General features: G+C 37.8%; 1 protein-coding gene across 1 annotated transcript in view; it reads left to right on the forward strand.

Annotated features, from left to right (window-relative positions):
- Positions 1 to 12,836, forward strand: part of LOC128988209 (protein expanded-like) — a 54,218-nt gene extending 41,382 nt beyond the window's left edge. Inside the window, exons 9-16 of the mRNA XM_054409479.1 lie at positions 477 to 651; positions 5,830 to 5,976; positions 6,459 to 6,581; positions 7,087 to 7,226; positions 7,837 to 7,967; positions 8,219 to 8,337; positions 8,482 to 10,178; positions 10,465 to 12,836. Coding sequence (XP_054265454.1) covers positions 477 to 651; positions 5,830 to 5,976; positions 6,459 to 6,581; positions 7,087 to 7,226; positions 7,837 to 7,967; positions 8,219 to 8,337; positions 8,482 to 10,178; positions 10,465 to 11,097 — 3,165 coding nt within the window. The 3' untranslated portion in view covers positions 11,098 to 12,836. The remainder of the gene's footprint in view (positions 1 to 476; positions 652 to 5,829; positions 5,977 to 6,458; positions 6,582 to 7,086; positions 7,227 to 7,836; positions 7,968 to 8,218; positions 8,338 to 8,481; positions 10,179 to 10,464) is intronic.
- Positions 12,837 to 13,908: the final 1,072 nt, after the last annotated feature.

The following is a 13,908-nucleotide window of genomic DNA, read 5'->3' on the forward strand; positions in this document are numbered from 1 at the left end:
TGGCTTGAAAATGGACCAAGCTATCATTTATCATTGGACATTCAAATGTTCCTGTGTAAAGCTGACCCAGCTGATTTAAGTGACCATAATTAAAGTGGTAATCTCAACATTAAACATGCATCCTTCACTCATCTTCCATGAAACACACACTCTGTTTAAGGCTTCTTTAAGCTATTATAATAATTAAAAAATATCCTTCTTTGCATTAAATTACACATCGCAGTCCAACGTACTTTACAAACTTTAAGATGAATATAAATGAGGGGCGAGTGTAGAACGGAATGTATTGACTTGTCTATTTCTGACTAAAATCAGCTGTTTCCTTGGACCATTTATTTCAAGACTAATGATCAAGGTCAGTTAGAATGGTAGAAAATCAATAAAAAACCGTATACCTTTTAACAATAAAATATATTTTTTTTTATTGACTTATATTGATTCTAACAGTTGTTTTAACTTCTAATAATTTGTCACAGCGTAAAAAATTTGAAATTCGAGCCCTAAATTGGCCAACGTCCGGCGAGAAGCTGACCTACTACACTAACAGCGATGAGAAAGCCAAACATCTTCTCGCTCTATGTAGAGAGAGCCACCAATTCAGCATGGCACTTGCACCGAGACTCGGCGACATCCGGCGCAAAGAGGAGGAGGGTATGTTATTAATCCTTTTGTAGTTATTTGTTTTAACTAGGCATCTAGCCCAGAATAGTTCAATTATCGTTCTTCACATTACTTCATCCTAGGCCTACAGGTTGTGGCATTATCACTTTGATAAAATCCATTAGGAAGGATTTGAACCTGGTACCTTGGGGACAAAAGTCCCAGCTCTACCACTTGACCAGCTCGCGCCTCGATCCGTTACAGTCCTTGCCAACATATTAAGCTAAAATTTATTCTTGTTCCTGCTATACTAAATTGTATACTTATTTGATTTCTGGAGATAGTGAATTAATTATTTACCGTCTGAAATTGTAGGAAATTCATACAATGACATATTACTATAATAGGATTTGTAAGGACATAGAAGGTCTTGTTTGATAACTTTGATACTTCTTCCAAAATATATTTTCTACCAACACAATTAAGCTTTTTCTTGTATTGATTCTGTATACTTCAACGATTTCTGCCAAGTGACCCATGTACAGTTATTTATTTTATGTATTTATTTACTTATTACAGGATATGCACATTTTAAAACACCCAGCTGCTTAAAATCCTTAGACATCTCCAACTGTTATTAGTGATCCTAATTAATATTCATTTAATTATAAACTAGTGTCCCTGTTGCTCGAATTCGGGCAATTGCAAAGTATTACAGGCGTTCTTTTAAAACAAATAACAGTCATAATTTCTGATCTTTAAAAGATTCGACTCAAAGATTATGGAAACACTCAAAGATGTACATAACAGATTGATATACCTAATCAACATTTCTTGTAAATATCGTATCATTTTTCAAAAGCTGATCTTGTTTTTTAGTGTTTTCTACAAATAGCTCATTAGGTTGTCCATAATAACGACGATAAATTCTAAAAAAAAACAATATTTATATTTCTTTTCCTTGGTGGTGTGCTATGCCTTTCCTATGTTTCCATAGTTTGCAAATCGGCTCTTTCAATGATTACTAAGAAATGCAGTACAGTGTTAAGTTTTCTTTTTAGTATACCAATTTATCAGTCAGTTTTCTTTTTAGTATACACCAATTTATCCAGGCTCTCTTGTTTTTTCCATTGTAATATTTACGCCAAGCCAAATTCAAATAGTAAATATTTCATTTCAACCAAGTCAGTAAATGTGTATAGCAAAACTGTTAAATTAGCAAACTTATTGACTGTTTACAATTAACATATGTTCTTCTTCTCACATTTAATTTCTGACAACAGCTGGAGTTTCATAACAATTTGTGTTTCCCATGTTAATCTTATGGAGAAATACAAAACTTTAAAGAGCCCCAGGGCCTCACTCTCTAAATATTCCTCTAAAAAGAAAGTTTCCTGCACAACTTCACGTTACGCTCTTTCCAATGACACCAAAAACATGTTGTTAAAATATTATAGACAGACAAGATAAAAGACTATTAGGACTTCACAAAAGATGTGTATTTATTTGACTGTTTACAAATCATAATAATCAATAAACATATGTTAGTTAAACTGTATATGAAATAAGGCAGGCATAGATTAGACATAGATTATTTATTACATTCTCTCCCCCCCAAGAACTAACCATTCAAAATTTAGTTTCTTTTTCCTTTTCATTAGTTTTTTCTTTGGAGCAATAGTAATTTTTGGCCGAGGCTTGCGAAGCCTAACTTTGGCACTCACCAGTTCTTTAGTGATTTTCACTTTGAGCATACGTTTTCTTCTTTGATGTTTGATTTCTTTGAATATTTCAGAATATTTCTTATTCCTCTGGTTATCACTGCTGGACTTGTTGTGGTACTGTGAGATGTCAAAGCTCTCGTCACTGACTAGGCTGACTGAATCGTCTACTAGTGACATTCTCCTCACAGACTCGTCTCTGGATATTTTCATAGGTGACAAGTTGGAATTGTCCTCCACGCTGTCTCTTAGCACCTCCGCCATCTGCTCTTAAAGACACCATTGTGGCATCGTAGGTTCCTGTGAGCGACTACAGTTGTGTTTAAACAAGGCCATCAGACATGGGAACTTGCAGCCACACTGAGCACACTTGTTTGTTTGATTGTCATCGTTATTCTTGTGCTCCTTCCAGCACACACGTTTCTTCTTGTGTCTGTAGAAGGGGGTATTGTCAAACTGCACATCACATCCACCACAAATTTTCAACTCTGAATCGTTCTCCGTTTTCTTCATTTCCCATAGAGGTTTGGCTTTAAGTTTTTTGTCTTCTGTTTTCACATTCTTCCTTTTGCCAGTTACCGCAAAGATCTTTTTCTTGATTTTGACACTGGATTCCAGCATGGCTTCCTTCAAGACTTCAAGTACTTTGGAATTTTCTATCAGCTCATCGTCAACTAGACCTATCTCATTTTCTTTATCAGGCTCTTCCGTTTTCTCTCCAACCACTCGGACTGTCTGGACACTGGTGAGAATGTCAGAATGTTTCTCAGAGTCTTGAATCATATTCTTAGCCTCCAGGGGTTGGCATTCCTTCTTCTCTAACGCTTTTTCTTTTATTGGATCCCTGTTTAAATGTGCTTTTTTGATTTTCATATCTTTGTTTTGAGTCCTTTCCTCTTGGGAGATGTTTTCTGCACCGTAGTTGTCAATCTCAAATGATTCCTCTGCTGTTTTGTACAATTTATCATATTTAAAACATGTCAGAGCAAAGTTGTCATCGATACGTCCTCCACTGTATCCTGGACATTTTCCATGCAACGACCAGCCTAAGTAACTCCAGGATAAAACTGGCGAGTTAGGAGGTCCTTCCACAACTTTCCTTGTCAATATTAGGTTGCAATTATCTTGACCAATCAAGATGGTAGGTTTGGCATGAGATGTTGGTAGAGGTTGGTCGATTGAATTTAAATGAGACCATGTCTCACGAAGCTTTACTGAATCGATCGACTGTTGAGGTAAATCTAAGGGAAATTGAGTTCTTACATTGCTTAATGTGAAAATTTCATCTTCATAGAACCCTTTTATTTTAAGTTCAACTCGTCTGGACGTTGGGTCAAAATGTTTAGTTGCATTTGACCAACAAGTGGTAAGGGGTTCAATGCTACCACTGATGCCTAATTTATCGGCAGTAGTCGAATCTAGCAGAGATATGGTTGAACCGTCATCTAAAAGTGCATATGTGTCGATCTGACAGCTTGGACCATATAACGTTACTGGACATGTTCTTAGTAAAACACGGTTATTTACCGAGTGATTGCTTATAATTTCTTCTTTCGATTGACCTTCCTGCCTGAAAGTGTTCTGTGCTCTGTCCCGGCTGATTTCTTGGGAATTTTTAGAGGCACTGTCAGTATGCAGAAGGCGATGGTGGGATAATTTGCACCCATTGATTCCACAAGGTTTCTTTAACTTACAAAATTTGATGTGGTGACGACGGAAGCAAAAGAAACACAGTTTTTTCTCAATTATCATCTTCCACCGCTGCGCGACTTCTGCTTTTCTGAAAAGCTTACATTTATCGGTTTCGTGACTCTCCGAACAAAACATGCAAACGTTTTCATTGGGCGAATTAGTAAAAACTGGTTTAGGGTCACTTCTCTTCCGCGTTGTCTCCTCGGGTGGACGAAAATAAATACTCATAATGGAACACTGATTTTCAAGCCAGTTACAGAATACTTTCAGGTCAGTAGGTTTTTCTAAATGCATGCTATTTACATGTTCAGCCCACCTGTACTTCAGGGTATAGGGGAGCTTACTTAAAAGTTCATTCAACAAGAGAGGATTTATTAGGTACATTTCCAAATCCAACGACTCTGCGGTAGAGGTCAGGTTTAAAAGAGTTGTTGAAAACTCAATAAGGCTGACAGCGTCATCCTCCTTGACTGGTTGGAGCATGCGCGCCTTCTTCAACATTGACTCGACTATAAACTCTGGACGTCCAAAACGCATTTGTAAAGTTTTCATTACTGTACTCAAATTTTTACCTGATATAAATAGAGGTTTTACCATTTTAAAGGCATCTCCCTCCAGACAATTTCTTATTCTGTCAAGGTTTTCATCGTCATTAAAAAGGTGTTTAGTCTTATTGTAACAGGAATAGAACATGGGCCACTCGTCTGGTTTCCCGCTGAAGGATGGAAGACGCTGTCGGCAAGAGACAGGTTGGTTGGGGTTAGATAAATTGATAGCTTTTGAAAAGGAGTCTGCTAGTTTATCAATAGCCGTGGACACGATGGCTGATGATGTCAAAGGAACTGACGGTTCCTCATTCAGCCACCTATTGACTTTGACATTAGAGTCCTCCTCAACAGTAGCAATATTGAAGCTTACCTTGTTAGGGTCTTCATTATCTTCCAATTCCAAATGACGACTGCCCAAGACTGAGGCGGACTGACTACTTCCCAAGACCGAAGCAGACTCAAGTTCGGTCCTTACTCTCAGCAGACGCTTCTGTCGTTCTAGTTCTCTTGCTTCAGCTTGACGTTGTCGTTCCATTGCCCTCTCCTCTCTTTGCCTTTGTTGCTCCATCTCTTGTCTCTGTCGCTCCATCTCCTTTTCTTCAAATTCTTTCAGCCGTTGCAACTCCCTTTCTTCGTGTATTTTCTCAAGCCTGTTTATTTCTTCTATTTCTTCTAGTTGCAGTTGAACTAACCGGCGCTTGCTGGAAGTTGAAGATTTGGTTTTTGACTTAGAAGGTGGTTTTAGAGATTGACTATCTCCTTCTTTGGGTTCATCATTCTTGTCATTTGCATTTTCTGGGGAATATCTATTTGGAGGGTGTTTCTCTCTCCCTGACTTTCGGATTGACATATTTTTTGACATGATTTATAAGTCGGGTTTCGGCACCAATGTTAAAATATTATAGACAGACAAGATAAAAGACTATTAGGACTTCACAAAAGATGTGTATTTATTTGACTGTTTACAAATCATAATAATCAATAAACATATGTTAGTTAAACTGTATATGAAATAAGGCAGGCATAGATTAGACATAGATTATTTATTACACATGTCATTCGGTTCAGTAGTTTCGGAGGAGTAATTGTCACAAAAAACCTGCTTGCGTATTAAATAAGTATAGAATAGATATAGATTTTAAATACTCCTCTAAAAACACTACTTCATAGGTACTTAAGTACTTTTAAAAGCAACCTAGGAAGTAACTCGACGTAAACTTTGGTAAGCTGGATTTTTTATTCAAACTGATCAGGAATGTTTTACGTAGAACGCAAGAGGTACCGAGACTGGGGTTTGGGGAACGGTGTCGTTTGTCACCGAGGAGATCAGAGGATCTCGGTGATATCCTCGACATCGAGTAACACCACGAGCGGCATCGTGTCTGACCGAGTACACAGCCTTGATGAGAGCGAAGGTTTGTTTTTCATAATATCCTTTAGCTTTGGTAAAAATCTTACCTCAGCTTCTTGACCCAACTTTGGCTTAAAGTACACAACAGTCTACAAAATATTTTTTTTTAATTAAAGCAAAAGCTACTTGTCTAATTTACAAGTTGTTTTAGACAGGGATTGAGTTCAGTTAGAAATGAAGGCTTAAGAATACACTATCCATAATTATTTTGTCCCAGTTTGTACTGACCTGAATAAGTTACACTAGGGAAAACAACAGATGCTTTTTCCTGGCGAACATTTTTATCTTCTTGTGACTGTTTAAAGTAAAACATCGTTATCACATCAAATGTATATGCCATAGATCTTAAGAATGTGAATTTACACTTTTTAAAGATAATCAGCTAGATAAACTCAAATTTTTGACAAAACTTATTGACGTTTAGTTAAGTAAGTTTAGTCAATATTGTTTACATATCTAACTAAAAATGGATGATCCTGCCAGCAGATGACCTGGAGATGGAGATTATGATCAATACTCCACCGGCTCCCTCGATAGAGTCTCTGGCCTTGGCACATCTCCAGGATAGCGTCACGCCTCCCTCTCCACGACCATCCCTCAAGAACCAAGGTAAATAGGCTATTAGTAATACTCTATTTTCCCGCAGAGAAGTAATAATAATGTTTTTTAATAGATCGTGAAAATGCCGGAGACTTGTGAACGGCGATAAGAGGAATTTTGCTTGAAATAAGACTGTGCCAGTTCCCTTTTAAACAAAACAAGCATAGAGCGCATTTTTTTGGAGAACTCGGCCTACACAAAATCTTTCTTACACTCTGGTCTTCAAACAAACCTCTTCATTCTGCCCTCAGAGTTGTTGTCAGTTCAAACACCAATATGGACATAGTTGTATTGAGCCACCGGTGGGTGTTAATCCCGATTTTAGTCGAATGTGCCATAAGTCAAACTTATGGGATGACTAATTGTAAGCTATAGTGACTTTGTCATATATCTCAAACTCAGTAACAAAAAATTAGACTAATTAAAACAATAACAGAATTATTGACAATGCACTCTGTGAGTACAGTAGAACCCCTGTTGTAAGTTGTACCCTACATGACTGACTTTACCACAGGAGCAGACTATGTTGATGGCAATGGCGGGGCCAAACCTAGCGCAGGAGGGGCTGGTACCCCCGCCACTACAGACGGCAGCCAGTGTTCCTCCTCCTGCTCCACCGTCGTGGTTGCAGGCACCACCTCCGAACCTATCACTGTGAGTACCAGGCTTTACGTTATAACTTCAATTGAAAGCGACGTACTTTGTGTACGTATTTTAATTTGAATGAGTGAAGGACGAAAGCATAATACAGTGGGATAACCTGTATCTTTGTTACTGCCTATGATCAGCTGTTTCTGTAGACAAATACATTTATTAAAAGTTGAATGATCAAGAACAGCCGAGCTTTAGACTCAAACTTTGCTATTGACTTTTCTGAGGATCGAATTGGGGGCCATCAGCAAGCACTATATCCACCACTCGCCTACCCAATTATATACTTTACTTGTGTTTTCAGTTTTCACAATCTTAACCTTATGTGCAGGTTTGTTTTGACCCAAAATTAGTGTTTTAAACTATATTTCAAGGCTTATGATACTGTTTCCCCCTGCAAACTAGATTCGTGTTCACCATCAAATAAGCACAGAAAGTTTGTTGCTATCTTAATAATATAAAACCGAATGATCATTGAAAACGAAATCAAACCTCATTATTCCTAAAAAAACAGCCAAGACAAATTTGCAAAAGTTCTCGTTCAATTTGTGCTCACCACATTTGATCCTGCTACTTTCTAGTGAATGTTATGTTTGAATTTGTTGTCTAACAGAGAGAAGGGAAACGCTTGGTTACCAATAGAAGACAAGCCAGTACCAGCTCGAGTCTAGAACTCGGATACTCTCATACAGCTCAGAACTCGGCTCTCAGTGACACCAGCGTGAGTCTGGAACTCGACTACAGGTAACTTAAATGACTCCATTTTTATTTTATTATAATAGACAAAGATTTGCCTGCTTCCAATCTTCATTATGAATTTAACCATTGGTGCAGCAAGGTGCAAAACAAAAGACATAAGTTTAAACAATTTATCAAATTTCTCTTTCAGAAAAAAAGACTATATCCTTTACAATTTCTCTCAAAATTCCCTCCCATTACTTAAAGCTTGAGTTTTTCCACATACTTTTGTGTAACCATGTAACTGTATTGTGTAGCGTACAGTCCGCCCACACCAGCAGTGGAGTGTACACTCTACGCAGCAGCACCGCAGCCACGGGTCACACCATGGCGTGCTCCAGTCAGACTTCTGGGATTGTACTTGACCAGAGTGAAGGTAAGCTTTTATGCTTTCATGTAATTCAGCTTTGATTTGCTATCAGATTGCGAAGGCAAAACAAATAAAAGACAGCTAAACTTTTCAGCATCCTTTAAATTGAATATTCAGTGACTTTTTCTAAAAAAGTTTGTGCTGTTGCAGGTCGTCACTCCCGCAGTGGATCGCTCGTCAGTGCGACAGGAAGTTTCCACGGAGATGGAAGTGACCCGTCGGATGCTGGCCGAGGAACTCTCTTATCAGCCGAGGAGTTGTCCGATCTGATTGTCGGTAGAAGTCCTAAGCCACGGAGAGGAATATACCCGTCTCGGGCTACAGTCAGTTCCACGTTAGATTCTGATTCCGACTACGTGACGTTACCCCCTCCTCCACTTCCACCCCCTAGATCTGACTCAGAAAAACCGTCTTCCACTTACGCTATTCTAGAACTCGCTTCAGCGTTGTCTTCACCAGAAGAAACTCTAACAAGTCCTCTGAGGTTGGACGATTCTTTATCGAATTTGAGTTTGTCTTCCAGAAAGTCTATGGAGGAGTCTATTTTGCAACAGCAAATTCAGTTCCAGCATTTGAATTCGAGATTTTCTCCTCAAAAGCAAACAATTCAGCATTTTTCATCGAGCTCTACACCTCTCAGCCATACGGCGCCAAAAACTGTTGTTTCTACCTCAAGCACTGCGGTGCAAACAACAGATTTGCCTGAGTATTTATCTCAACCACTCTCTATTCAACCGTCCAAACAGTTCCAGAACTCCTTCAATATGCAAAGCCAAACTTCTCCAAAATCCCCGAATGGTTTCAGCCCCGTTCCGAATCTTCCCTCTCCGACAGAAGAGGCCAATGTGAGATTCATCAGCACAAAACCGCACATAAACATCTTAACTGCTCATGCGAGCTTGGTCGCTTCAACGGCCGCTCCGAGTTTTGCCGCACCGACCCTAGCCTATCAGACATCTGTCCCCACCTATACCTCCTCTCAAAGAAACTACCTCCCTGAAACTAGAAGTTACCCACTGGATCCGGCATCGAGGATGAAGATCAAACATCCCCAAAACACTCAAAATCTTATCCCTATCGTCGGGAGCAACAACTATCTGGATGTAAGAGGAAGTGGGGCAGCTTTCCTTCAACATTTCCATCAAAAATTCCCCCCACCTCCACCAGTTCTGCACCCTCGGCAGCCCCCCCCACCCCCTCCACCTCCACCACCCAGGACTGCGCTACAGACAGTCTACACCAGCCAGGTTACCCGTAGTCAGATTGAGCAGTTCAAACAACAGTTGTACTCTGACGTCGACTATGTTATCTATCCCATGCAAGATCCAGCCATCAGTAAACAAGAGTATATGGACTCCAAGATGGCTTTGAACCACTACAACCAGGTTTATCCACCTCCACCTTACCCCTCGTACTCCGGCAAGTCTCACATGGTCTACAGAAGTACACCTAATGTGGCTGTTGCCAGTGGCTACATCCCAGTGTCATTCAAAAACCCAACAATACCTTCTCAAGTCAAATACGCTTCAAACACAAATCTGTCATCAGATTTTGCTGCCTACCCCGGTTCTTCATTCTCTTTCCTGAGCCACTATCCTTCATCGACTTCACCCCTGTACTCTGCAGCTGCTTCTTACTCTTCATCGTCCACACAAAGTTTACGCTACGACCCCTTTGCGCTACAAATAGGAGTGCCTAAGTTGATTTCTCCTATCGTCAACACTGGAGGATTCACCAGAACTCAGTCTGATGACAACATTTTGAATTCGTCCTATGAGAAACCAACGATTGAGCGAATTAGGATGAGGCGACCACCCCCACCGATACCATCAGCTTTTGATCTTCAGGTACGGTTTCATTTAGTTAATTCACTGTTTACAATAATAAATTAGCCTACTCTCTAACAAGCATATTAAAAATAATTGCTGCTGAAGATTGTTATTAAACTGGAAGCTCCAGGATAGCTAATCCAACTTATCCGAATGTTTCTTTTGAAGTTCCAAATTTCCTAAATAATATATGAAAACGCTAGTAAATTTAATATAGTTACTACATCATCATATTCTATTTTAAAACTACTCATCTTCTCAAGTTTACAGAATCAATAAAACTCAACCTTTTTTCTTTTCACAGAAAGAATCAGATGTACAGAAGAAGCAGCCTCCCACACCGACTGTGCCCGCTACACACGCAGCACCCTCTGTCCCTCCAGTGCCTTTGGGGACAAAGACTTCTGGAGAAGAGAAGAAGAACACATCAGAGAAGGCCACGGCAGACGGACTGCTGGACATCCGCACACTTCGAGAGAAGAGCCGGAACATGGACCTGCCTCTGATATCTGCCCTGTGTAACGACCGCTCCCTACTGAAACAAACAAACGCGTTTGTCATGCCGCGACATCCCGGTGAGAAGAAGAGTGAAGGACGACCAGTTAGCTGGCACGTAGAGTCTAAGAAATCCCCAGAAGGTAAATCAGCACCTGTAGCCCTGGACGAAGGGACGCCTAAAAAGTCTCTTTTGTCATCGTTACTGTCGTCCAAATCCGTTAGCGAATCGACCTCGCCCAAACACTCTTATTCGACAGCGCCCAAAGTGAAATACCCTGTGTCTGGACTGTCGACAACGCAAATTGTCAAACCCGTGAGGAAAGGTACCAGCAGACACACCCATCCGGACAATAAAGTCGCTAAAGTCGGACGTAGCAAAAGCACGAGCAGCGCGACCACGAGCAGTGCCAATGTTAAAGAAACAATTTTACCTCAATGACAAACATGATGTGTATATTTAAAGTTTAGTTAGCTCTAAGTCCCGAGTATCCATAGAGATTCAGCCATGACATGATACTCAATTTTACATAAGGGAAATGCAATATCTTGAGTTCTTTTCTGTGATTTGTTGATTTGTTTCTATAATTTTTATCGTTGTTTTCAAAATGATCTGTGTTATATAATCCTTTTAAAGACTTAGTGTAGTTTGATTTAGTGAAGCGTTTGGATCCCAAGTACAACACTATTGCTCAATATTAGTTCTTTGTATATTTATTATTTTACGAAATAGTCATTTTGAAATCTCTTTTATATAATTTGTTAGTCCTCAACTGGGAATTGCTTACTTCTTGCTTACCCTATTACATAATTACAATTAGTTTGTTGAAATGTTGTAATTTACACCTAACAAAATATTGTTGTTATCACCCTGAGGTACAGCCAGTATCTTTTCACCAAATATATGAATTTGTATTGACCCTTTAAGGCTAATTATGTCTATAGTTTAACCATCAATAAAATAAGTACCGGTACACAATACCTACCATATTTTTATCAATTAGGTAGTTCCATTTACCATAACAAATTGTTCAAACTCTTGGTATTTGCACACTTCCCTTATTTAAAAATTGATTATCATAATTTGGTCTCTATGGTTGTACTTTCATAAATAAATCTTTATTGTATAATCTACTGTCATTATTATGAAACAATAATTATTGTTATAATGAAATTTATAAACAGTCATGGCGACCTATATGTTTAAGATATAAATTTTGACTTTTAGTCTTGATTCTGGCTCTTATGAACTTAAGAAAATTTCAAAAAAACATTTAATGTTATTGTTGTGTTCAGTCTTGTTTTTTACAGTATTACTATAGCCTCCTCTAATACAAGGCCTTGGCAAGACAAAAGTGGCCTCGGCCTACCTAAACAGATGTTGCACTAATTCATAACGGAGCTTCTCCACAATGTGTATGTTTACACTTTTGTTATTACTGTTATCAACATAGCAAAAAGCTGGTTGTTGCGACGTTGCCACACACTAACATGGAGGCCTTGTATCACAGGAAGCTATGTATACATATCAATGGTTGGAATAATAAAAAAATTAAATTATGAAACATTATACCATAGACAAAAAGAATTAAATATAGACAATCAGCTGTGCTGCGGTTACCATAGGTTCTGGGGCACACTGCTGGGAGCGCCATGTAGTTACAGCCTATGTGCTATGTAACTACAAGGCGCTCGCAGCAGTGTGCGCCAGAACCTATGGTAACCATGGTAACCACAGCACAGCTGACAGTCTATTTAAATCTTTTTGTCTATGATTATACACAAGTTATTCATATTATACTTAAGTATTTTTTTTTCACATTAAAAAATCCCTTCTTTCATAGATAATTTGAAATAGATCCCAATGAATTCTCACCACACAACAATTCATGCTGGTTGGGATATTTGTTTTTATTTATAATTTTAATGTTACACATTATTTAACAATGTCAAAGGTATTTGATTTGTAAGTAAAGTTTCTTGTCTCATGCACAAAATCCCTATATTATTCAGTGAAAGACCTCTTAACACAAAAACGTTCCTATGTAGTTACAAGATGTAGTCAAAATCAATTATATTATGTATGATTATAGGACACCCATTAAAATTCTGTCAAATAATGTTTTTGTGTTTTGTTGTCTTTGAATTATAAACATTTTTATTAAATACAAGCTTTCCTAAAAAAACTAAACTGATTTTAGTTTTTAAGTCCATTTGGACAAACTTTTGATTTCAATAATTAAATTACAACTTAAAGAAATGATTTTGCATTTTTGGATTTTACAAAATTAAAACCAGATTTTTACCAAATTTGTTAAAATCATGGTTAATTACCGTAATTTAACTTGTTCTTTGTGAAAATATTGCATTAGGTCGCCATGACAATACAATAAATCTTGTACATTTAAATTTATATGTAAAGGATTAACGTCAATGTGAAGTATTAGTTAAGTATTTACCCAATAAATAAATCAGTTTATGGTGCTACTTTAAGACATTTTTTTATCTAACACATTTGGTTACTGCAAACAGGTTTAAATGATGTAAACTGTTTTCTACTCTAAAGTTTCATCCAGATTTTCAGTTTTTGATTTTTGATTTTAAATCTTTTACAACACTAGGTGCTCTAAAATAAAAAAGCTAGTTCAGCAGTGCAACTAGGCCTCCAAGACAATGATGTCATAGGCTCGTATTCTGTATTTAAAAATTTAAAACTTATCATTAGAATCTTTCTTGTACTGTTCCTATGCTTTGGTACGTTTGTCAATACGTAGGTACGTACGTATGTAATAGTACGTACGGGGTTTTGAGGACGGAAAGATGTGAGGCCAGCTCTTTAAAAAACACTCATATTTTAAACATATTTAACAGTTTTAAGGTAAAAGGAAGTTTAATGTCTCAACTTATTTTAATTTGTCCTAAAAATAATTTATAATAACCTGATTTATAAGAAGACAGCCAATATAAGGTTAAAAAATTGTCTAACCGTTTGTTGAAAAATTTACTGTTACAAAAAGGATATGTAGCATAACCCATACGTACAAATAAATAAAGGCCAATTTTAGTTTCTTGATTCATAAGTTAAAGGGGTTTTAAAATCCAAGACAAAGTAGTCCAAAGAAAATGTTCTTGTGTCACAAATCTTGATGAAATAGCACTATTTTTTACTTTGAAGAACTAAAAAAAAACATTTTACTTCATCGCAACCTGTTTGATAAACTTAAAAAAGACAATTCATAGTATTAACTCAGGG

The sequence above is a fragment of the Macrosteles quadrilineatus genome, unplaced genomic scaffold, assembly GCF_028750875.1.
Source record: "Macrosteles quadrilineatus isolate MER2022 unplaced genomic scaffold, UCM_ALF_1.0 Scaffold_2__2_contigs__length_208266976, whole genome shotgun sequence".
NCBI classification, from domain to species: domain Eukaryota; kingdom Metazoa; phylum Arthropoda; class Insecta; order Hemiptera; family Cicadellidae; genus Macrosteles; species Macrosteles quadrilineatus.